Genomic DNA, 24,871 nt, shown 5'->3' on the forward strand with positions numbered 1-24,871 from the left:
TCAATTTTGGCAGGGGTTGGTGGTCTCTGCTGATGTGGGTGCAAGGGATGCGAATCTGGAATCCACCAGCTGTTACAACTGAGGGGGATAAGAGTGGGGGTCTTGGGCCCTGGCAGGTATTGAGGTCCTTGTGGAGCCAGCTTTAGGAGTCCCGTGGGAGAGTTCTGGGTAGGGGTCTGGGGGAGAGATCTCAGTGGAAGTCCAATGATCCCAGCAGGGGTCTGCACAGGGTCAGGGGTGGGGTGCAGTGCAGCGGGGTCCAGGGTCTGGGCGGATCCAGGGCTGGGGTCTTGAGTGGGTCCTGGGCTGGGGTGGGGGATCCTGGTGGGGGTCCCTACTCTAGGGTCCCTGTTTGGTTCCTAGTGCAGACTGAGGTCGGTAGGGGTCGGGGAGGGCTCCCAGGTCAGGGTTGGGGTCCAGGGTCCAGGGTCCAGGGTCCAGGGGAGGGGTCAATGGGCAGGGGTCCGGGGTCTGGGCGGGGATGGGGAGGGTCCTGGGGTGGGTGTCCGGGGTCAGGTCGGTCGGGGTGGGAGCGGGGTCCCCGGGTGGGTTCCGGGGTCTTGGCGGGGCAGACAGGGCTTCATGGGAAGGGTCCGGGGTCTGGACGAGGTCGGGGAGGGGTCCCCGGGCGGGGTCCGGGTTCCGGAAGGGGTTCCGGGGTCTGGGCGGGGTCGCGGAGGGGTCCCCGGACCGGGTCCCGCGGTCGGGGCGGAGTTCCGGGGATCTGGGCGGGGTCGGGGAGGGGTCCCGGGGCGGGGTCCGGGGTCTGGGCGGGGTCGGGGAGGGGTCCTCGTGCAGGGTCCGGGGGGTCGGGGCGGGGTTCCCGGGGTCTGGGCGGGGTCGGGGAGGGGTCCCGGGGCGGGGTCCTGGTTCCGGGCCCGGGGCGGGCTGGCGGCGGACGCGGAGGGCGGGCCGCGCGGGCGCGTTTCCGCCGGCCGGTGTCGCGCCGGGTCCCGGGGGCGGGCGGCGGCGGGCGGCGCGGAAGCGGCGGCCGGGCAGCCATGTCGCCTTTGTCTGCGGCGCGGGCGGCCCTGCGGGTCTACGCGGCGGGCGCGGCGGTGGTCCTGGCGCAGCTGCTGCGGCGCTGCTGCAGGGGCTTCGCGGAACCAGGTCAGCAGGGCGCGGACGCGCGGACGGGGAGCTGGGGGCGGGCGGGGGCGGCGGCGACACGGGGCCGGAGGCGCGCTCCTCGCTCGGCGGGACCCGGGGCGGGGGGCGCGGGCGGGCTGGCGGCGGGGGAGGCGCGCGGCGGGGGTTGGGGAGGCCGAGCGCGCCCCGGGTGCCCCTCGTGCGCGCGCGCCCCGGCTGCTCGCTCGCGCCTGCCTCGGGGCCGGGGTCTCCCGGAAACCCGCGACCCCCGCCTGCCGGGTCACGGCCGGGCCCGCGCGCGCCCCGAGCCCCCCGCGCCCCGCGACCTCGTGCGGCTGTACGTGCCGGCGGGGGTCGCGCGACAGCGCGCGCGGCCGGGAGCGCGGCGGGGACGCCCCGGAGGCCCCCCCCAGCCCGGGGTTAGGCAGCAGCGGCCTTCCCGGAAGGCCTGGCCGCGGGGCCCAGCGCGGCCGGGGCACTGGGGAGCCGGGCCGGTGCTAGCGGGAGAGCGCTGTCTGCCGGGGAGGCCCACTCCGGCCGCCTGCCCGGAACACCGCCGCGCACTCCCCAGGCCGCGGGGTCATGACCCGCTCGGGCTCTGGTAAAGCCCCGCGGGACCGCCAGCGTGCCCGTGTGCATGTGCGCCCTGGCTCTGCGTAGACACATGCTCCGGGGCTGCAAAGCCAGAATCCGGGAGGCCTCTCTGTGTGCACGGCCGCGCAGGGAATACAAGAACCCGCGTCTGTGAGCGCAGAAATGGAAGTTTATTTTTAGGTGACCAAGAACTATTTTCCGAAACAAAGTGTTCACTGGGAACTGGGGTGGGGTGCTACGTTGTAGCCGAGCTCGTTCCTGTCCGGGCCTAAGAGGAGCCCCGTACTCTCAGCTCTACTTCTGCAATTGGGGAGGGCGCCAGGAAGGTCGGCCAGCTTCTGCAAACCGTCCTGAGTGAGCCACACAGACCGTCACACCTTGCCAAAATACACTTGACCCTTGAACGGCACTGGTTTGAAATGCCCACTTATATGGCTCTTTTCTTTATTGTTTTTTGTTTTTGTGGGTTTTTTTTTGTTTTTTTGGGGATACACACTGCAGGATCCCCTAAGTGCATTTTTTTTTCTCCCTTAGGATTTTCTTAATCACTTTTCCTTCTCTCCAGCTGCCTTCGTTGTAAGACTACAGCACCCAGAGCTGACAATACACAAAATAACATGCGAATGCAGCGTGTATGCCCTGGGTCAGGTTTCCCGACAACAGTGGGCTTCTCCTGGTTCCGTGTTGGGGGCTGTTAGAAGTTAGAAAAGGATTTTCCAGTGTGTGCCAACGCCCACGTGGTTCCAGCGTCAACGGTACTTTTGAATTCCTCTGTCTTTGCACTAATGGGTGGCCACACTTGGAAAACTTCAGCTCTAAGTAGGAAGAAGATATTTTTCAGGGACCCCACTTTCCCAAACGTCCATCCAGGGAAATGAATCCTTGTTTTACTTGTCTAATAACACTGGAATTCGGTTGTTTTTTTTTTAAACATATTTATACACATTAGAAATGAATGCACGGTGAGTGAGAAGCAGGAAGCATTTGGGGGCTTGGGGACTGGGAAGTCCACACGTGTCTTTCTGGAAGGTCAGCTTGTACACCGAGGAACGATGAAAAACCACATGAAACTGGGTGTAACCGTCACTTCCACGCACCCCTGCGATTTCGCTCTGAGACGGGTCTCGTCGCCTGCCTAGGAGCTCCGTGCTGGGAGCTCCCTGGCAAGACGGGGTCAGTCTGGGAATGGAGTTTAGCTTTGGAGGTGGTGTCCCTGCACGGGCACACCGACACGGGTGTTTGCAAAACTTGTTTGTGGTGTGTCGACAGGGACGGCTCGCTGTGTTCTATTTGTTGCTTTGAAACAAGCAACAAAAAAAAAATTGTGGAAATACAAAGTGCTCGTGAAGTCACGTGCCAGCCAGAGGAATCCTTCTGTGTGTGCCAAAAGAGGGTCCTTATGTATAAGGGTCAGCTTTTACTTGCTGGCCGTCCACAAGCCCCAGCCAGTCCATCCTGTTAGAAAAGATTGTAGATGCCGGTGGGAGCAGGTCCCCACCACGGGTCTGCTGGCGGCCCATGTCCCCAAGCTTTGCCTTTTAAAGCTTTTCCGATCTGCTTCTCACTGCCCTGGGTGTGTTGGGCGAGAGCCATTGAACTTTGCCCTGGGCGTCCAGCTAAACAGTCACAAAGACCCAGTTTCCATTTCCGGTTGGAAGTAACTCAGACTTTTTTTTTTTTCTGAGCACATTGACAAGGACGATGGTCTTGCACTTTCTAGAAAGGGGAATGTGTGTGGCACGTATGATGTCTGCTGTCACTTACATTGTGGGAAGAAAGGAAGAGAGTGCAGCTGTCCTGAATGGTAAGGTGTCTTAATTTCTTAACATGTCTCCAAAAGCAAGATCATTGCACACTCAGGATTGATGGTCGTGCCTTTTTGGAGATGGTCTGATTTCCGGGTTCTCTGTCTTCTGAAGACTGTCTCCCGTTGGCCCCACGATGAGGTGTGTCTGTTCATCGTATCTTAAAATACACAACTTCATTACTGCATTTCGTAGCCGCATGTCACCCCAGCACTTGAGCTCTGGCCTCAAAGCTGCTCCAGATTGGCCCGTTGTGTAGACACGTGGTCACGTGGGCAGAATCAACAAAGGGTTATCTGTTGGAAATCAAACGTCTTGGTGCACGAGTGCATTTTGAAGAGCATACAATGTCTACTTGATGGGATTTTTCGAGCGCAGTTATGATATTGTATAGAATTTTCCTTAAAAATTCCGTTGGGGGACACCTGGGTGGCTCAGTCGGTGAAGCGTCTGCCTTCGGCTCAGGATCGGGCTCCTTGGTCGGCGGGGAGCCTGCTTCTCCCTCTGCCTCTGCCTGCTGCTCCCCCTGCTTGTGCCCTCTCTCTCCGTCGAATAAATACGTAAAATCTTTAAAAAAAATTTCCGTTGGAAGTAGGCAGGCTTCCTGATACGGAAAGTGGACTCATTTGTACGTGTTGAACCTGTGGAGGCCATACCCACCGCAAACTATGTCAGCCAGCCCACTTACCGAGCTATTTTGGGAGGGCTCCTAGTTTCCAGACTGCAGGGTGTGAAAACACCTATCCAGAGAAAGTGAGTTCTTGTTTTTGTGCACAAACGTGGACAGGGACGGTGGCTCTGGGGTGGTGAAACCGGGGTATTCGAACTTCATAATGTAGAGTCCCTTTCTTCTCCAAAAAAAAGGAGGACCCCCAAAGGGCATTGGTTTGGGTGAGTTTTGCCTGCTAGGAATTAAACCAGAAATTTAAAACATACTTACGATCATATTTAAAATAACAAAGACAAGTCAGTTGCCCCTAACTACGAGTAATATGGGTTTTTCAGACACGGAATAACTCCACTCTCCAAGACACAGAGTAGGCTAGTGAGCGCTGTGGCCCCCTGGTCTGCGTTTGCTGGCTTCTTGAGCTCCGGCCCGCGGGGAAGGCGGCAGGCTCTCCGTCCTGCTGTTTCCTCCTCCCCTGGGACTCACTGTTGGGGTGGCAGCATAGGAAGAAACCAGCCGCTCTCACCGCAAAAGTCAGGACCTCTCCGGACCCCTGGGAGGGGCTTGGGGACAATCCCCCAGAGGTGCTTGGACCGCCTGCAAGGATGAGCCCAGAAAGTCTGCCTTGAAGAAACCTTTACCGGTGACCATGACCAATGCCATTTTGGGATGAGTGATGCAGAGTGTGGCGGAGGGCGGCCCTGCACCCAGGTTGAGGAAACCCAAGGAGAAGGCTGGTGGTGCCTCCATAAGAAACCGCTTGGTTGGGGATTCCTTGTTCCTTATTGCAACACTTAGCTCGGGGTCTCGTGGCCTCGTTCTGCTAAATTAATGATGATGATTATAACGTGACAATAATCCGTAGGAAGGACCTGATACACTGAATTGTGCTGCTGGGGTAGATTGTACCAGCTCATAGTCCAGAGCCAGGGTGTGGCGCTGTGGGTTCCTTCGTGGTTCCTTGATGGACGTTTGCATGTCCAGGTGGCCGATCCTGACCTTTGCTCTTTTTGCAAGTCGTGGCTGTGTTGGATCCCCTCCACCTGTCCTGGAGTCTCTGGGCCTCGTCTCTTAGCTCCCTACCTAGAGTTGGTCACAACAACAACATCCTCCTTCCAGCCCAGGTACCAAAATGCCCCATTAATCAGGCCTATTGTGACGTCTTTCTGGAAGGTCTGACGCAGGCCAGCATCGCGGGGTGTGGCTATCTGTGAGGATGTGGGGGGCATTTCGGGCTTGATGTTGACACTCAATATCTTTTAAGCTTTTACCCTTGTCCTGAGACTGCCCTGGGTTAGCCTTACCCTAGTACTACTGGCTTAAAAGGTAAAAAATGCATCCTTTCCCAGCTCTGGACACCAGAGTCTGAGATCCAGGCGGGGCAGGGCTACTGAGATCCAGGTGGGGCAGGACCACTGAGATCCAGGTGGGGCAGGGCCATGATCCCTCCTGAGACTCCAGGAGAGGGTCCTTCCTGCTTTTTTCAGCTTCTGGGGGCTCCTGGCTTGTGGCCGCATCCTTCCCATGACCTCGTGATCCTTCACTTAATTGTATCTGGGTCCTATGTCAAAGATGGTTCCATTCACAGGTTCCGGGAGTACCTTAATTCTGGTGGGGGCACTCTGCGAACCCCTGTAAACATTGAGATTTCGCTCTGAACATGTTCCCAATACTCGGAAAATGCCTGGTTGGTGCAGTTTGTAATGTAACCCCCTGAGCCCTGTACAGGGGGTTGAAAATTTGCAGACTTAACAGACACCTTTGAACAGAACCCAGCTGCCATTCTGGGGCGTCCCTGCCCTGATTGGCGGATCCAAGGGACCAGACACAGGGGCATCAGGGACAACGGGAGCCCTGGGGGCTGGCTCCTAGGTGGTCAAAGCCTCTCCTCCGAGAGCCCGATGATGCTGGAACCCATGCAGAGCAAATGTGTATCTGTGCGTACAGGTATGACTGCCCACGGTGGGCACATTTTGAGAAGCTGCAGGGATCAAGATGTCCATTACCGCCCCACTAAGGTGACCGATGACGGATGTGCCAAAGAGAAAAGGATCGCATGCCACGTTCCAAAAGGCGTCATTTTAAACCGTAAAATTTGGAGAGAAAAAAAAGTTGCCATGCCTCTTAGCCAACTTAAAAGATTGCTTTGTCCAAATTAAAATCCCGTTTTTGCTTCTTGGATACCCATGACGAAACCTCGGGTGCTGTGGGAAGGACGTGCCTCACATTCTTGCTGACAAGGAGGCTTGAGGAGGTGGTAGTGGTGGGTCCTCCTGGGCTGGCGGATGCGCTGGGGGACGTAGGCTTCTGCACGCCGCCAGCAGTTTCGTTCCCCCCCCCCCCGAAGTGACCCCGCCCGACTGGTGCCAGGTTGGTGGACGGCCTGCCTAGCACAGGAAACCGTAAACAGCGGACACGAGCCAAGTGCTCTAAGGACAGAGAAACTCAAAGATAAGCATGTTTTCAGAGGCATGGAGTCGCTGCCCATGTTTTCAGACGTGTGGAGTCACTGCCCACGTAGGAGCGCAGAGGCGCACGTTTTCAGACGTGCACGTTTTCAGACGCGCGGAGGCATGCGCGTAGGAACGCAGATGCGCACATTTTCAGAGGCGTGGAGTCCTTGCGCCCATAGGAGCGCAGATGCGCCTGTTCTCAGACGCGTGGAGTCGCTGCGCATAGGAGTGACCAGCAGGGAAGAGGCGCTCATCTGTCAGAGCGCACGCACCCTCTGCTTTGCAAAAGCCACCCGCACCCGGAAAGGCAGCCCCATCGGGTCCCTCTGCCCCGTGGCTTGGAGACAGAGCTGCTTCCGCATGTGGCGTGCGCTCTGTCCTCCACAGGGCACCCCCCTGTGCCTGGGCCCCTTCTCACGCTGTGTTTGTCTTGCTGCTTCTCAGCAGGTGCGCAGGAATGAGTGGAGGCCCCACAGGCGGGCCGCGGCGCAGAAGCCATGGAGACGAAAGGCCTGGACCCGTCCCAGACAGACCTCAAGTTAGTGGCCCACCCGCGCGCCAAGAGCAAAGTGTGGAAGTACTTTGGCTTCGACACCAACGCCGAGGGATGCATCCTACAGTGGAAGAAAATCTACTGTCGCATCTGCATGGCCCAGATCGCCTACTCCGGCAACACCTCCAACCTCTCCTACCACCTGGAGAAGAATCACCCGGACGAGTTCTGTGAGTTCGTCAAGAGCAACACCGAGCAGATGCGTGAGGCCTTCGCCACCGCCTTCTCCAAGCTGAAGCCCGAGGCCTCGCAGCTGACCCCGCCGGACACGCTGGCCACCAAGGCCGGCCACGGCCACGAGAGCAAGCGGCAGCAGGAGCTCACTGCCGCCGTCATCGGCCTCATCTGCGAGGGCCTGTACCCCGCGTCCATCGTGGACGAGCCCACGTTCAAGGTGTTGCTGAAGACGGCGGACCCCAGGTATGAGCTGCCCAGCAGGAAGTTCTTCTGCAGCAAGGCCATCCCTGAGAAGTACGGCGCCGTCCGCGAGGCCGTCCTCAAGGAGCTCAGCGACGCGTCCTGGTGCGGCATCTCCACGGACATGTGGAGGAGCGAGAACCAGAACCGAGCCTATGTCACGCTGGCTGCCCACTTCCTGGGCGGCGGGGCGCCCGGCTGCCTGTCCGTGGGCTCCCGTTGCCTGAAGACCTTTGAGGTCCCCGAGGACAACACGGCCGAGTCCATCACCAGGGTCCTGTACGAGGCCTTCATCGAGTGGGGCATCAGTGCCAAGGTGTTCGGGGCCACCACGGACTGCGGCAAGGACATCGTGAAGGCGTGCTCCCTGCTGGACATCTCGGTGCAGATGCCGTGTCTGGGACACACGTTCAACGCGGGCATCCAGCAGGCCCTGCAGCTCCCCAAGCTGGCCGGTCTGCTGGCCCGCTGCCGCAAGCTGGTGGAGTATTTCCAGCAGTCCACGGTGGCCATGTACATGCTCTATGAAAAGCAGAAGCAACAGAACATGGCTCACTGTATGCTGGTCAGCAACCGCGTGTCCTGGTGGGGCAGCACGCTGGCCATGCTCCAGCGCCTCAAGGAGCAACAGTTTGTCATTGCCGGGGTGCTGGTGGAAGACAGCAACAACCACCACCTGATGCTGGAGGCCGCCGAGTGGGCCACCATCGAGGGGCTGGTGGAGCTGCTGCAGCCCTTCAAACAGGTGGCCGAAATGCTGTCCGCCTCCAAGTACCCCACCATCAGCATGGTCAAGCCCCTCCTACACATGCTGCTTAACACCACACTCAACATCAAGGAAACCGACTGCAAGGAGCTCAGCATGGCCAAGGAGGTCATCGCCAAGGAGCTGTCCAAGACCTACCAGGAGGCACCGGAGATTGATATGTTCCTGAACGTGGCCACCTTCCTGGACCCGCGCTACAAGCGCCTGCCCTTCCTATCTGCCTTCGAGAGGCAGCAGGTGGAGAACAGGGTGGTGGAGGAGGCCAAGGGTCTGCTGGACAAGGTCAAGGACGGTGGCGGCTACCGGGCGGCCGAGGACAAGATGTACGCGCTGCCCGAGGAGCCCCCGGTGAAGAAGCTGGTGCTGGCCTCCACGCCGCCGCCCACCAGCGTCATCAACAGCATGCTGGCCGAGATCTTCTGCCAGACGGGGGGCGTGGAGGACCAGGAGGAGTGGCACGCGCAGGTGGTGGAAGAGCTCAGCAACTTCAAGTCGCAGAAGGTGCTGGGCCTCAACGAGGACCCCCTCAAGTGGTGGTCCGACCGCCTGGCGCTCTTCCCCGTGCTGCCCAAGGTGCTGCAGAAATATTGGTGCGTGGCGGCTACGCGCGTCTTCCCCGAGCGGCTCTTCGGCTCCTCCGCCAACGTGGTGAGCGCCAAGAGGAACCGGCTGGCCCCGGCGCACGTGGACGAGCAGATCTTCCTGTACGAGAACGCGCGCAGTGGCGCGGAGGCCGAGCCCGAGGACGAGGACGAGGGCGAATGGGGCCTGGACCATGAGCAGGTGTTCCCCCTGGGGGACGCCGTGCACGCCGGCTTCTTTGGGATCAGGGACAGTGGCTTCGTGTAGGTGCCGGCGGGGTGGGGTCACTGTGGCACTGGCCCTTGCGGGTAAATGCTCGCTGTAAATACCCACCGTGCGTGCGTGCGCGGGTGGCCGTGCCGGTAGCAGCAGACGCACAGGAGGGAAACGGGGATGCCGCGCCTTTCCTCTACCAGCGTACTTGTGTCCCAGCGAAGGGGCAGAAATCGAGGGGGAAAGTTCTAAAAGTCCCGTTGTGCACCTGCGGGCCGTTGATTGCAAATAATAAAGTCCTCGAGCAGCCCAGCCAGGACGGAGGGTGGAGGGACGGTTGGAGGGAGGGAGCCCCCTTTGCCTCCCAGATAATTAATTCCACCCCCAAGGCCGTCCTATTCTCCGTGGGAGGCTTCGCGATAAACCCCAAAAAACATCCAGACTCCCGCGTCCTTCTCGGCCCACATGCCTTCCAAAGGCCTTCCCGGACCTGTTACAGCACGTGAGCTCATGTTTACTTCCCAGGGGATATGCACATCTTGCCTTTGGCACGGCGGGGACACCCTTCTGCAGCCTCTGCGGCCCGTGTCGAACACACACGGGCTTTAGGTCTGGTGCAAAGCATCAAAAGGGAGCATAGGGCACGGGCCATGTGGACAACACAGGAAACGAGGCGTCCGACGCTCTGTGTCTTCTGCCTTTTGTCCGCTGGCTGCAATTTGCTCTGTAAGCCTGGTCCCGGTGACGCTGCGGCGCTGGGGTCCTGAGCGTGTGCGCGTGAGTGCATGTCCCATGCTTGAAAGTGGCCCTTTCCCCAGGACGACAACAAGGCCCCCCGCCCTTGGGAGCCCCGCTTTTCAAAATTACCGGGGACCCCAATGTGCTGAGGGTGATTTCGACTTCTCCACGGGGCCATGGACACTTGTGTTTTGTCTTTTCAATGCCGCACCGCAGGGGTCCGGTAATTTTTTAAAAATGGACCACGAGACACTTTGGCCTGGATTTTGGGGTTGCTCTGGTGTTTGCATAAACCCGAGCTGCTAGCGACGTTCTGCGTGGCCAAGCACCTCTGGGAGCATCACGGACATTTAAGGAGGCGGGTGTGTCCGTGTCCTTGGGTGGTGACCCCAGTGGTGTCGACCAGGGCTGAGACTTGTATCTTGAAGCGACCGACTGGGTTTGAGCCTTCCTCATGGGATGTGCTTTGTTTTGTTTTGTTTTTTCTTATTTAACGCTTTCGAATTTGACTCTTGTTCAATAAACCCACGAAGGAGATGAGCTCCTAATTTATTTGTCTGATGTTTGTTCATTGAAACAGAAGCCCTCCAAGCAGGAGGGAGGCTTTTGGTGCTTTCTTGGAAGACGTTTCTGGGCCACAAAGAACAGAGTCCACGGTGGTGCTTTGTTCTGGGGTCCTTGCAAATGACAAAAGGGTCTCATCCATTCTGGATACTTGTGCGTCCCAAAATGTATGTGAATAAAGCCACCACTTGGTGACGGGCCGTCTGGCGGCGTGCCGTTTGCCTTTTCCTTCATGTGAGTAAAGCTGCCACTTGGTGACGGGCTGTTTGGTGGCAGGCCTTTTGCATTTTCCTTCATGTGAGTAAAGCTGCCACTTGGTGATGTGCTGCCGGGAGCAGGCCTTTTGCATTTTCCTTCACTGGCTTGAGCCCAGGCCTTTCTCAGTGATGAGCGTGGACCTTTCATTCGTACGGTCGGCTGGCTGTTCCCCATCCTGCCCTTCCTCCTCTTAACAAAACAAGGCACCACACAGACAAATGGACACGGTATGGTGGTCAGTGCCATCCCCAGCCTTCTCTTCCTGCAGGGAATCCGTCACCTTGTGGCTCGGTGGGGGCTGAGTAAATATTTCGATTTCACACACAGACATGTGAGGTTGAGGTGGGGCCGCTTTTCCACCATGATAACTGATCTGGCTGAGGTCAGGCAGTCCCCGGGGAGCACGTCCTTGGCCGTGTCCGGTGGGCACCGTCTGTGCCCGTCCTTGAGCACGGCTGCTGCACACACAGCCCCCGGCTCACAGGTGTTCTCCTGTCTGGGTCCCCACACGTGTGCGTCTGTGTGGGATTTATGCTCACGTCTTACTCTAAAGCCTTAAGTCTGAGCTGGGTTTTTGCTGGTGTTGTTTGGGGAGTTAATCCGGGAGGCCTTCCTGGAGTAGGTTTTTGGGCATCGTAGAGGCTCAATCCTGCTCATCGCCGTTCTGTGTGGCTCTTAGGAGCCGAGGCAGATCCGACTCCCGTTGTCCCTGAAACGGGAGGTATTTGTGGCTTCGTGGAATATATGTATATGTGTGTGTATATATATATATATATATATATATATATATATATAACCTCTTCATATGTATATTCTGTGTAGGCTCCTTGCCTATTGATTATCTATGTTTCTATGTGTTACCTATCTACCATGTACCTATTCTTTGTCAATCCATCCATCCATCCACCCACCCCTTCTACCACCCATCCATCCATCCATCCATCCATCCATCCATCCACTCATCCATCCATCCATCCATCCATCCATCCATCCATCCACTCATCCATCCATCCACTTATTCATCCATCTAAATATCCATCCATTTATCCATCCATTCATCCACTCATCCATCCACTCATCCATCCACTCATCCATCCATCCATCCATCCATCCATCCATCCATCCACTCATCCATCCATCCATCCATCCATCCATCCATCCATCCATCCATCCACTCATCCATCCACCCACTTATTCATCCATCTAAATATCCATCCATCCATCCATCCATCCATCCATCCATCCAGTCATCCATCCATCCATCCACCCACTCATCCATCCATCCATCCATCAACCCACCCACTCATCCATCCATCCATCCACCCACCCACCCACTCATCCATCCATCCATCCATCCATCCATCCATCCATCCATCCATCCATCCATCCTATACGTTTATGGTTAAACTGAAGGTGCATTGAGTGACTTTTATTCTATCTCCATGACATTTAATGGGTTGATGATGACCAATTAACATGTCATGGATTTACAGTTTTGCCCACTTTCTCAATTACACTGGAAGGACCCATGTGATTTCCTATGGTCCAGCCTCCCCAGATCACAGGGAACATCTGAGGACTGGACCTTTCAAGCTTCTGCCCCAAAAGATTTGGATAGAGCATCCCTGAACTCAGTGCCTAGTCCCCTGCCTCCCATGCTGGCGTGGCCCCAGCCCTTCACCACACCTGGACACAGAGATGTGACATTAGGGTCAGGTCACCAGTCTGCAAAGTCAACCACCTGGAGGGGACACTAAGGCAGGGCCCTGCCGGGGACGGGCAGAGTGGATGTTGGCCTGCCTTGGGACCTCCATGAAGAGGAGCTTGTTCCTTACAGGCTGGGCTGTGAGCCTGGATAGGGTTTCTCCTGTGGGGCACACACGGGGACCAGGCAGGGCAGATGCCACAGTGTGGGCATCCAAGCCAGCAACGGGCTTCCTGGTGGCTGGTGGCATGAAGGACACCCCCTTGGAGGGGCTGGCGAGGGGCTGGGTGGCAGGCTGGCTGAGCCCCTCCCGGGCCTTGTCTTTTACCAGCCACCCCAGTAGGGAGTGCATTAAGCCTAGACATGGGAGGACAGAAGATGTAGATACATAATCGGGGGGTCATGGCATGCAGAGCGGGGAGTGATGCCCATGGAGGAAAGGGTTCTGGAGAGACACCAGAGCTCTGTCTCTCCATCATGTGAGGCCAGAACAAGAAGGCCCTTCTCCACGTTTTTGGGTGCTTGTCAGACCGTCAACTGATTAGGTGTGGCCCACCCACACTGCAGAAGTCCTTTGGGTTTACTCAGTGCACGGAGTCCGATGCTAATCTCTTCCAGAAACAACATCACAGGACAGACACACCCAGGGGGAATGCGTAACCAGCTCTCTGGGCTTCCCTCCACCCACGTGTCTCGAACCCTCACACGAGCTGTCTCCCACGCACACCTGAGTGGGTGCCACCGGGCCGGGTCCCGACCGTCACATCCCCCATCCACGCTCCCCAGGAACCACACCACTTTCCCAGCGTGCTCACGGTTTGCTCAACGGTGTTCCTTGGAAATACCAACAGCACGCCCGGAAAATGCCCTCTGTGTTTTCCGCACGGGGCATGTTTCCTTCTTCCCGTTTATCCTCATACCCTTGGGGCTCCTCCCCAGACAGCTCTGTCCTTGGGTGTTCACCCTTCCTCAACATCATGTTTGTTTTTCAATTAATAGATTTTATTTTATTTTTTTAGAGCAGTTTTGATGCAACCTAGAATAAAAATCTATCCATCATGCAATTGCGTATATCCAGCAGCGACACCGAGGGGAACACACGGAAATGTCCCGTGTACCCCCGAGACCACAGACATGCACAGCCTCCCCAGCAACTGTACCTGCCCCACAGATGGGACGTTTCCTACAAGTGGTGAACGTGCACGGACACATCATGAGCAACCAGGTGCATACTTTCCGTTAGACCTTCTTGGGGTTGTACGTACTATGGGTTTGCAGACATGTACAATGACACGTGTGTGACATTATAGAGTCATGCAGACAGCTGGCACCTCCCTAAAAATCCTCAGTGGTGCACCTGCTCGTCCGTTGTCCCCCATCCCTTGCCGACCACTGATCTTTCTTCCGTCTCCATGGTTTTGCATTTTCCGGGATGTCCTAGAGTTGGCGTCACGCAGGATGGAGCTTTTTTCAGACCGGTTCCCTTCCCTTCTCAGGATGCACATAGGGTAACTTTGTGGCTTCTCACAGCTTGATACCTCATTTCTATTTCGCACTGAATAATATTCCCGTTGCCTGAACGGACCGCACCTTACGCATCCATGCACCTGTTGAAAGTCCCCTCTGTCGCGTGCACAATTGTTCCAAACAGAGCATGTTATGCCCCGGTCCCTTTGGGGTCAGAACGTGTACAAAAGCACTTGTCTGACGGTATTGACTTCCTGCTCCTGGAGGCAGCGTGCGGGGCCGGCTGGATCTCTGAGTTGTCTCTCTGGTCAGCTGACCACGGGGCGCCCCGTTTCAACCCTGGGGGGCTGGAGCAGCTTCCCCGGGGCAAGACGGAGCATTGGGAGGAAGCACAGACCTTGCGGTGGCTGTAACATGAGCTCGTCCCTGCTCGGTGCACGTGGGTTTGGACCAAGAGCCAGAGTCTGGGGAGGGCTGGTCCATGAGGGGAGTAATTCCAGCCGTGCTCCCTGCCATCTCCTGATTTCAGACCCCCTCTGTGATGCAGTGGGGGCAGTGAGCTCCTTCCCTGTGCTGCACAGTGACGTGTGCTTCCTGTGGGTGTCAGTCTCCAGGCGGTGGTCACGGGTCCTGGGACGGAAGGCTCACGACCACACAAGGCAAGCTTGTTTGGCAGAACACAGCCCAGCGGCCGGCCCCGACTCTCCCTCTCCCACCGCTACTGAAGGCATGTGGCCATCATCGCCTGGAAGACTGCCTTTCAAACACAATCCTACCTTACATACTAGTGTATATGTTATCTTTTCCTCTGGGATCGGTGGGCCTTGTCCGATCAGTGGAAGGCTTTGTGAGAAAACAGACTGACCTCCCCTTGGCTGGTGGATGTGATTTTTTTTTGTTGATGTTGCTATGACACTTTGATTTATCGCTCTATAAGATGAATGCCTTTCAAACACAATCCTACCTTACGTACTAGTTTATATCTTATCTTTTCCCCTGGGATCGATGGGCCTTGTCCGATCAGTGGAAGGCTTTGTGAGAAAACAGACTGACCTTCCTGGACGAAGAGGAAATTCTGTCTCCAGGTGGCCTTTGGACTCTGGCTGCAGCATTAGCTTGTCCCTGGGTCTCAGCTTGCTGGTCGACCCTGCAGAATAGAGACTAAAATATATACAGTTACACGAACCAGTTCCTTAAATTAAATCTCTCTCCCTCCGTGTAGTGTGTTTCTTGGGAGAACCCTGACTAATACGTCCCTTATGTGTAAGAGATACAGGGCCGGACCCCTTCCCAGCTTGAGAGCATATGTCTATAAATATTTTATTGCATTGTACGGTAGGGCTCCAGCCCCAAGTATCCACCTCGTGCAAAACACACGTCACCTTTGGTTACCATGCCCACTGTCGATGCCTTAACTTTGAATTCTGCAGATGACGCGCTCCAGTGTGGGTGGGCCTTGTCCAATCAGTTGAAGGCTTTGTGAGAAAACAGACTGACCTCCTCTTTGCTGGTAGATGTGAGGTTTTTTTTGTTTTTGTTTTTGTTTTTGATGTTGCTAGGATGCTTTGATTTATCGCCCTATAACATGAATGCCTTTCACACATAATCCTACAGCATGTACTAGTTTGTATCTTGTCTTTTTCCCTTGGATCCTTTCTCTGTGGTTTATTGGAATCCAAGGATATGGGAGTGGAAAAGACTTGGCTTTGTTTGGATGGTCCCTTTCTTGGCGGTGACGTTATAAACACTGTTTTGTGTGTGTGTGTTTTAACATTTATTTATTTGAGGGAGAAAGAGCTGGGGGGAGGAGCAGACAGAGAGAGAGAGAATCTCAAGCAGATTCCCAGCGGAGCCCGGAGCCTGAGATCACGACCTGAGCCGCCAGTACCACGTACGCACCCCTAAACTCTGTTTCTAACAGAAGCTTGACTGCCCTGGCCTCCAGATCATTCCTTCTCTTGTAATGCAGAAGGAATTCAAGGCGGCTTACACGGGTCTGCCTAGGGCAGGTGTGTGCAGCCCTGAGCATTCGAGAAAAGGACCAGGGCGTGCAATTACCAGCAGCGCCAACGGGAGTCATAAAACACGTGGGCATTTCTGACCCCAAGACGGCAAAGACTTCTTTGTTTTTAAATTTGTGTTTCGAAAAGCAGACTGTGTTCCACGGCACAAGCTTATTAGACGTGTCGCAGGTCACCGGAACTCCCGTGCAGTTCCGAGAAGGAATATGGAGAAATCTGGTGTACCCCTTCCCTGATTTTCCCCCAGGGGTAGGATCTTGCAAAGCTACATAGTACGTGACCCCAGTGCACGTGTTAGCAGGGATACAATGCATTGCTCTTTTATCCACATTTCCTCGTTTTCATGGGTAACCACCTGTGTGTTGGTGGGGGTAGCGCACTGGGATCTCCTTGCACGTGGAGGGTTGTGAATCCCCCGTCACGGATGGTCAAGACACAGGGCGTGTTTGCCACTACCAGATTTCCAAGTATTCCCGTCCTATAGCTTTGCCACGTCCTTCCCACCTCCGTGCACCCTTCACCCGTGGCAAACCACTCATCCGTTCTCCGTTTCCACCGTGCCATCGTTCCAACCGTGTGACAGAAACAGAGTCACGCACAATGCAACCCTTTTAAAATTGCTTCTTCCCCCCCACCCCTAACTCGGCATAATTCCTGGAGGGTCCTCCCAGGTGTCGCTAGAACAATAAGGCTTTCTTTCGCAAGAACACCTGTAAAGACTCTTGCAGAAAACAACCTTCACCCAAAACGACAAGGCTGGCTATGCATCTTGAATGTTCGAGCATCGTTACATACCCGTGGGGGTGCGTCTGTGACACCAGTTCTCAGCGCTGGGGCCACGGGGTCAAAGAGAATACCCACGCCCGCCTGCGTTGCACGGCCCTCTGCTAAAAAGACACAGTCTTGGGGCCAGACGAATCGTTTTGGTGCAAGCATGCACGTTTTCTTATGGGGCCAAGCAATCCTGGGGGGCAGACCCCGCTGTTGTGATGTCTGAGTACGAATTACCTGCCTTTTATCGAAAAAAAGTATCTAGTCATAGCAGTGGGTTTCAACACTGTTTTACATGTGCTTTTTTTTTTTTTAATTCAATATCTAGGAGTCCCTTGTTCCTTTTCTTTGTCTCTTCTGAGGGGAGGAGAGTCGATGTTCCTATTTTTCACAAGACCCCTTTCTGGGTGACGAATGCACCCTTTCTTCCGTGCCCCACACTGTGTCATTTGCCTTTTGCTGTTACCTGATGCACCTGTCATTCTTTAGAATGAAACCTTTCCTTTATGTGCCCCGTCTCCCTGCACGAATTCTGCGTGGTCCTCAGAAAAGACATCGTCGCGGAGAGATCATCCCCTAAAAAACCAGCCACCCGCGCGTTCCCGTCCGTACGTGTGATGGGATTTTTAAATATTTTGGATGTTTAGAGACTTAGACCGTGGACACACTATTTGAAGCAGTCCACGTCTCAAAATCTATAAATTATTTAAAAACGTGTTTTAAGTAGTTCCAGTATTTGGATATGTAGATGATTTAAACAATATTTTAAATCTTTCAAGTATTTGAAAATTTACATTATTCAAATAGAATTATTTAAATAAATAATACGTACATAAATAATAAACAAAAATTCAAATGTTTGAATGATTTTAAGTCTACCAAATATTTGAATATTTAAATTATTCGAATGTTTGAACTGTAAATGATTTAAACGGTATTTTAATGTTTCAAGTATTTGAATCTGTAAATGATTTAAACAATATTTTAAATCTTTCAAATATTTGAAAATTTAAATTATTCAAATACAATTATTTAAATAAACAATAAATACATAAATAATAAAGTAAATAAAGAGAATTCAAATATTTGAATAATTTTACATCTTTCAAAAGTATTTGAATATTTAAATTATTCAGGTGTTTCAATCTGTAAATGATTTCAACAATATTTTAATGTTTCAAGTATTTGAATCTGTAAATGATTTAAACAATATTTTAAATCTTTCAAATATTTGAAAATTTAAATTTAAATAGAATCATTTAAATAAATAAACATAAGTATAAATAAAATAACTCAAATATTTAAATAATATTAAATTTTCGACTACTTGAATATTTCAATTATTCAAGTGTTCGAATCTATACATTATTTAAACAGTATTTAAATATTTCGAGCGTGGGGATATGTAAATTATTTAACTAACATTTAAAAATATTTCGAATTGTTAACTATCGGAGCCGTGTGTTACTTCCTGTGCTGTGGTCTGTGAGCCGAGGGTGCAGAAAGCTGTCATATGGTTGCTTCCCTACATGCTGGCCCTCGCCGAGGCATGAGGTCAACCCACCACATTTCAGTTCCTAAAAAAGAATAATGACCCACGAGGGCTCTAAACATAGCCCGGGGTCTGGACGGCCTCTCTTTGTCAGGACAGCCAGCAAACATCTCACCTTTGCCAGGCAAACGGGCTTGGGACATGCTGGTCGCTTTTCTTATTGAGTTGTGGGCTTGCCTCCCAAACACATCAGAGCCACACCGTTGGACCATGAGGCTGCCGAGCTCGGTGGTTCGGGGACGAAAGCAGCAGGCGTGAGCGTTGACCCCGGGCCGCCTCCCTGGGCGTGTGCGGCAGCTGCTGTCCCCGTACAGGCTGGCGTGGTGGAGATCAGGTTACAGCTACATCTCCCCAGCGCTCTCTTGGATACCCCTCGGAGGTGAGCTGGCCTGCGGGACTTGGCAATGATGGACACCGGTGTGCAGGACGGAGGGCTGCGTACAAGGGGATGGACAGTGGTCCCATCTATCTGTTTGCAACCGGGTTTGGGGCAAAGCATAGAAGGCATCTGGGCTGGAACTGACTAGTGTCTGGGAGATAAAGGAGCGGGGAGAGGGGTTGGCTCACCCGTGCTCCTAGGGAGCCCCGCTTGCCAGGCTGGGGTGTCCTTGCAAGGATGTGTGCATGCATGTGCACCAATTTCTAGGGTTTGAATTGTGCACCCCCCAAAAAAGATATATTGAAGTTTTAGCCCCTGGTACCTATGAAGGGGATCTTATTTGGAAATAGAGTCTCTGCAGATGGTCAAGTTAAGATGAGGTCAGTAGGGTGGGCCCTGATCCCATTGGACTAGGGTCCTTGTAAGAAGAGGACACAGACATGTACAGAGGACAACAATGTGAGGACACAGGGAGAACACAGGGCATACACGCCAGGGAGAGAGGCCTCAGGAGGAACCAGCATCAGCCTATCCATCCATCCAGCCACCCACCCACCCACCCATCCATTCATTCATCCACTCATCCATCCAACCATCCATCCATCCATCCATCCATCCATCCATCCATCCATCCATCCACCCATCCACCAATCCATTCATCCATCCATCCACTCATCCATCCATCCACCCACCCACCCATCCATTCATCCAGCCACCCACCCATCCATCCACTCACCCATCCACTCACCCATCTGCTCACCCATCCACTCATCCATCCATCCACCCACCCACCCATCCATTCATTCATCCACTCATCCATCCATCCATCTATCCATCCATCAGCCATCCACTCATCCATCCATCCATCCATCCACCCAACCATTCATCCACCCACCCACTCATCCATCCACTGACCCACCCACCCACCCATCCATTCATTCATCCGCTCATCCATCCATCCGTCTATCCATCCGTCATCCATCCATCCATCCATCCACCCAACCATTCATCCACCCACCCATCCACCCATCCATCCATCCATCCATTCACCCACCCATCCATCTGTTCATTCATCCACTCATCCATCCATCCATCTATCCATCCATCAGCCATCCAGCCATCCAGCCATCCACTCATTCATCCATCCATCCAACCATTCATCCACCCACCCATCCATCCATCCATCCACCCACCCATCCATTCATTCATCCACTCATCCATCCATCCATTTACCCATCCGTCATCCATCCAGCCATCCACCCAACCATCCATCCATCCATCCAGCCAGCCAGCCAGCCACCCATCCATTCATCCATCCATCCACTCATCCATCCATCCACCCACCCACCTATCCATTCATCCAGCCACCCACCCACCCATCCATCCACTCACCCATCCGCTCATCTATCCATCCATCCATCCATCCATCCATCCATCCATCCATCCATCCATCATATCTATCTGTCTGTCTATCTATCTATCTATCTATCTATCTATCTATCTATCTATCTATAATCTATCTTTCTGTATATATATAAATATGCATGTATACATATATATATTTTTAAATTGTTTTAAGGAATTGGCTCATACAACTATGGAGACTTGTTAAACCCAAAATCTGCAGGGTGGACCAGCACCCTGGAAACCTAGGGCAGATGTACAGTTTGAGTCTGAAGGCTACCTGCTGGGGAATGGACTCTTGCTCAGTTGGTATCAGTCTTGGTGCTGTGAATGCCGTCAACTGGTTAGACGAGGCCCACTCACATAAAGGAGGGAAAAACCTTTACTCACAGCGTGCCAATTTCAGTGTTAATTGCATCAAAAATAAAAAAAATAAAAATAAAAGACCCGGCTTCACAGAAACATCCAGAGTGATGTTTGAGTGTGTATCTGGGCACCATGGCCCAGCTAATTAGACACATAAGATCAACTGTTCTGGAAGCCGTGACGTTCACACCTGTGATGTGGTTGTCCTGGGCTCGGTGGGAGGGAAAGGCAGCTGCAAGGCTGGGGCCTGGGGACTTGACAGAGTGACGCCTGGACCCTCTTGGGGGTGGTGCTGTCGGCATCTTGCTTTGGAAGTCAGCTCTCCAGGAGACAGTGGGGTTGGCTTATAGCTGGTGTGTGTGCCAGACATCAGGACATTTAGGCTCACCCTTGGCACAGGTGGGTCCCAGAGAACCGCGTCCTTTGACCTCGACTCCAGTGCCTTTCTCTGGGCAGTCCCTCCACCCTCTGCATGGGCTGTGACTTCTCCTTTCCTCCTTGGGTTTTGGCTGCGATAGCTTGTTCAACCTTCTGTGTGCATGGGAAACTCTGGATGCTGACGGAGCAGGTGCAGACCCCAGTGTCCGTGCAGGATCCGAGTTGGGGCAGCCTCTCTTCCTCCTAGCGACACCCTCGCCTGATGCAGACTGGGAGCCGGCGTCTCTGGGACGCGTGTAATGTGTGCATTTCAATGCACACGTGTATAAACGTATAGGATTCAGCATCTATAAGTCTCAGCAGCTATGTGCAGGGTGGGCGATCAAAACCATAGTCTTCGAGGGCCGCTTGGTTTCGTGTCTGCGTCCACCAGTTTCCTAATGTGCAGCCAGCGGTGTTACTGGGTGTCCACAGGGCTCTGCAGGGCTTTGTGCTTGTAAAAAAAAAAAAATCCTACTTGGGGACTGGTGAGGATTCTTCTCGCGCTGGTCCTGGAGGAATTGGGATGCACGTTGTGGAACAAGTTCACTGCATTTATCGGGAAAGACGCATGCACAGCGATGGCGGACACGTTTGGGCTTACAGGACGTGGACGTACCAGGCGAGCAGGGATGGGGTCCTCTTCGCATGCAGGGGTGAGCCCCGACACCTTGGTGGGCCCCCACGGCGGGTAGCTCTGGTCCCACCCGCCACCTGTCTGCCTCCGTCTCTCCTGCCCATGCCGCCACGCGGCTCCCAGTCTTGCTTCCAGATGCTTCCCCAGCATTCCCTCCTCCTGCACCTGCCTTGTGTCCTCTCCTCCACTTTGCACGGTCCTTGTGCATCCTTCCCCACCATGTGAGCCTTCCTGTGGCTTATCCACACCTCTCCGGTGCTGGCAGAGTTTCCCTGGGCAGCTTGGAGGCCATGCCAGCTGCTTCCCTGATTGCCATGTGCGTCTTTGAGGTCACCTTTGTGCGGGAGGCGGGATACCAGTTCCACTTTCTCATGCAGCTGTGTGCCAAGTTTTCCTGAACGTTGGCGACTAGGACCGTGGATGCATGAGTGTTGTTTCCAGCTGCTCGGAAAGGCGTGTGTTTTTTGGACCGCGGGCTGTTGGCCACGAACCCCTTTTCTCTTCTGTGCGTCTCTTTCACGCTCGGACATTCTGCTGGGACATTTGAAACAAGTGTTGCGATGTGTGGCCTCGATTTCACGGATGTGTATTACGTACCAGGAAATGCGAATAATTCTTTGTAGGAATTTTAAAGCCCCTGCGGAGATGTTCCCCACGACTCTGCACGTTTTGGGGCAGTCCCTGCATTTGGGACGGTCTCTGACTTGCCCCATACTTCGTGTTCTCAGTAATTTTCCATCCACCCAAGTGCGCATCATAGTTCAAGAATGCCCTCCAATGCCATATCTCAAGGTAACAAAGAATAACCTTCATGCCTTCACAAAACAATGGCAGACATGCTTCTCTTCTTTTGTAAGAAAACCCGACAGGAGCACGCAGGACGTTTCAGGAGCAAAAAGAGAAAAAAGCGTACTCGCTTTCGGGACTTGGAAAGTGCTGGGAGATGTTGGCAGTGCGTCCCCAGCAGGAGTTCCCATTCTGCATCCTGCTCCCGATCTGGGGTTTTGCAAGCCCTGTGCTGAGCTCCACAGAGGGGACACAGGGTGGGACCCAGCATGGGTGTGTTGGACGGGCCCCCAGGGTCGGCGGTGCTGTCTGAGCCCAGTGTGGACGGTTTTGCAGCCGTGTCTGCACGGAGCCCAGAGCTTGGATGGGCGAGAGCTGTTTCATCCAGAAACAGCTGCCCCATTCCCACTTATGTGGATGGAGGGTTCCCATCCCATGCTCTCCAGGGGGTGCAGGTGGGGCTCGCCACAGGGAGTCCCAATGCACTTGGGGTGTCCATTCCCTTCCGCCCATCTCTGCGTCTCTGTAAACCCAGACACCTGTATTTATTGGACATCAGTGAGTGCCCCGTGCAACCCCACACCAATATGAACTCTTCGGGGAACGGGAGGGTCTCAATAGTCTCACCAGCAGCACAGATGTCTGATGCAGCGGGATGGCTGAGACCTCCCAGCATGGGTGAGGGACGGGCATTTCTGTTGGAGGGGACACCCATGTTGGAGTGATACAAAACAGCATGGGTTTTAGGCCAATATGAGTCCACTGTCGCTGGGAGGCACTGGGTCAGATGCTGAGAGCCATCTCTGGCATTGTTTCCCTTTTCGCTTTGGCTGCCAGGAAGCTCAGAGCTGAATTTGCACTTGCAGCTCCATGGGAGGGGGTCTTATGATCAGCAGAGCTGCAGACGATTTTTAATCTTCCCAGCTGGTTCAAATCTATCTCAGGGGTTGAGTTTTAGGATTTGATTGATGGCCCCCACCCCTTATTCACCTGCATCGTATGACCAACTTTTGTACATTGTACTTTAGTGCATTCAACATTTAACGTGAATTTTTTTTTTTTTAATTTCAAATCATTTCCATTCATTTGGGTTAATCCTGGGAAGCTTTACAGCTGGGGAACATGTGTTTAAAGTTTGAAGTTGGGAAAATATAAGCGTTGTTTTTCCAAAGGGCAAGTAATATGTGGTAGGGGAAGGCTTGGTAACAGCTGTCTTGCAAAATTAAGTTTTCCATTGTAACTTTTTACGTCCAGAAACAACACTCATGACCTCGAGTGGTCAGTGCCATTTATCATACTTTTCATGATTCAGCTCTGCGGGTTTTCCCTGTAAACCTGTGTTCACCAACCAGGGCATATATTTCCACGGTATGGCCGATAATTACTGACTTTGGAGCAACCCGTTCTCACTACTGCCTGTCTTTGGTGTGATTTCTTTCCTCAGGGTGTGTTTTTCCATTTTGAGAGCCATCTCCCGCGTGCCAAGTCCTCATAAGGGGCGGTCTGGTTCCAGTCCCTCGTCTTCATGTTGTTATTTTGGGGCTATTTAACACAAGGTCGGGCTTCTCCATCCAAATCATGCACATAATCATTTTGGTTCCTGATTTTGGCATCCAGAATCATGGCCACCAAAGACATCGGCATCCTAAGCCCTGGAAACTCTATGTTATGTCGTCACGAGGCTAAAGGGAAATGAAAATTGCAGACGGAAATTAAGATTGCCAATCAGCTGACTTTGAGATGGGTATTTGTGACCTCCAGAACTGTAGGATGATACGTTTGTGTTTGGGTGGGGCTGGTGGCGGGGGGACACACGCGACCCCTGTGCCCTTCATTGGACAGTTGACTGCATTTGGGACAATTGTTTCCAATGAATGATAGGACCGGTTGGCGGGCTGAGCAGGTGGTTGGAGTCCTGGCTAGCTCCTTCCCTCCATGACCCAAAGACACCCCCTTGGAGTGGTGTTCTAATCCCGTTAGAAGTCCATACCCTCGATGATGACCTGGAGCTCCTGCTTCTCACCTGTGGTCCAAGTGCTCTGTGGGCTCTTCTGCTCACGGTTGAGAAAATGTCCTGAAACACACGTTATGAGCTACATAGAGATGAGATCTTTTTAGATTTCTAGGGTCAACTCACTTACGGGAATTGGGACTCAGAATTATGGTATCAGCTGGGAGATAACTTCAGGGACCCCCATGTCGGCTGAGCCGCGCTTGGCGGGAAGCCTATCAGACTTGCTTGGCGCATCGTGGCGTTGGGAGAAAACACTCTGAGGATCTGTGCCATCCTTGATCTGGCCAAACGGAAGGTTCTGTTTTTCTTGATTTGTAAGAACTCTTTACATATTACGAAAATAGCCCCTTGCATGTGATCAGGGTTGCAAAATTTTTTTTTCTAATTTACAATTTACTTCTAACTTTGCTTTTGGTGTGTGTGGTTTTTTTTTTCCATGTAAAATTATTTTCATAGAGAAATTTGTCTACTTATTCTTCTCAACTTTGACTTGTAATTACGAAGCTCTTTCCTACTCTGAGGTTAAAGATAAATGGATTCATGCTTTTTCCCCCCTAATAGGTTTATTGTGTAACTTCTTCCCCTTGGTTAAATTTGATGTGTAGCACATGAGGTATGGGTCTATTTTTGCCTTTTTTCCAAATGTCTATTTA

The 24,871-nt window shown here is 53.4% G+C and overlaps 2 protein-coding genes across 8 annotated transcripts in view; both read left to right on the forward strand.

Moving 5' to 3' along the window:
* The first annotated feature begins 944 nt into the window (after positions 1-944).
* Positions 945-24,871, forward strand: part of LOC130544375 (dehydrogenase/reductase SDR family member on chromosome X) — a 207,432-nt gene continuing 183,505 nt past the window's right edge. For 6 of the 7 annotated variants that reach the window (XR_008960608.1, XM_057315869.1, XM_057315859.1 and 3 more), the window contains exon 1: positions 945-1,110. Coding sequence is in view for 5 of the 7 variants with exons in the window: in XM_057315869.1 (XP_057171852.1) it covers positions 1,002-1,110 (109 nt within the window). In the remaining 2 variants the exon portion in view is untranslated. Of the gene's footprint in view, positions 1,111-18,280; positions 18,595-24,871 lie in introns of those variants that run through there. The other variant, XM_057315871.1, reaches the window with a different exon arrangement.
* LOC130544374 (E3 SUMO-protein ligase ZBED1) lies at positions 1,006-10,425 on the forward strand. Its single transcript, XM_057315853.1, has 2 exons — positions 1,006-1,110; positions 7,053-10,425. The coding sequence occupies exon 2, from the start codon at positions 7,106-7,108 to the stop codon at positions 9,191-9,193; it is 2,088 nt and encodes a 695-aa protein (XP_057171836.1). The 5' UTR covers positions 1,006-1,110; positions 7,053-7,105; the 3' UTR covers positions 9,194-10,425.

The sequence above is a fragment of the Ursus arctos genome, chromosome Y (genome assembly GCF_023065955.2).
Source record: "Ursus arctos isolate Adak ecotype North America chromosome Y, UrsArc2.0, whole genome shotgun sequence".
In the NCBI taxonomy this organism is placed as follows: Eukaryota; Metazoa; Chordata; class Mammalia; order Carnivora; family Ursidae; genus Ursus; species Ursus arctos.

What these genes read in the sequence shown, in the direction of transcription:
- LOC130544374 (XM_057315853.1), top strand. Translation starts at nt 7,106, where the DNA reads ATGGAGACGAAAGGCCTGGACCCGTCCCAGACAGACCTCAAGTTAGTG.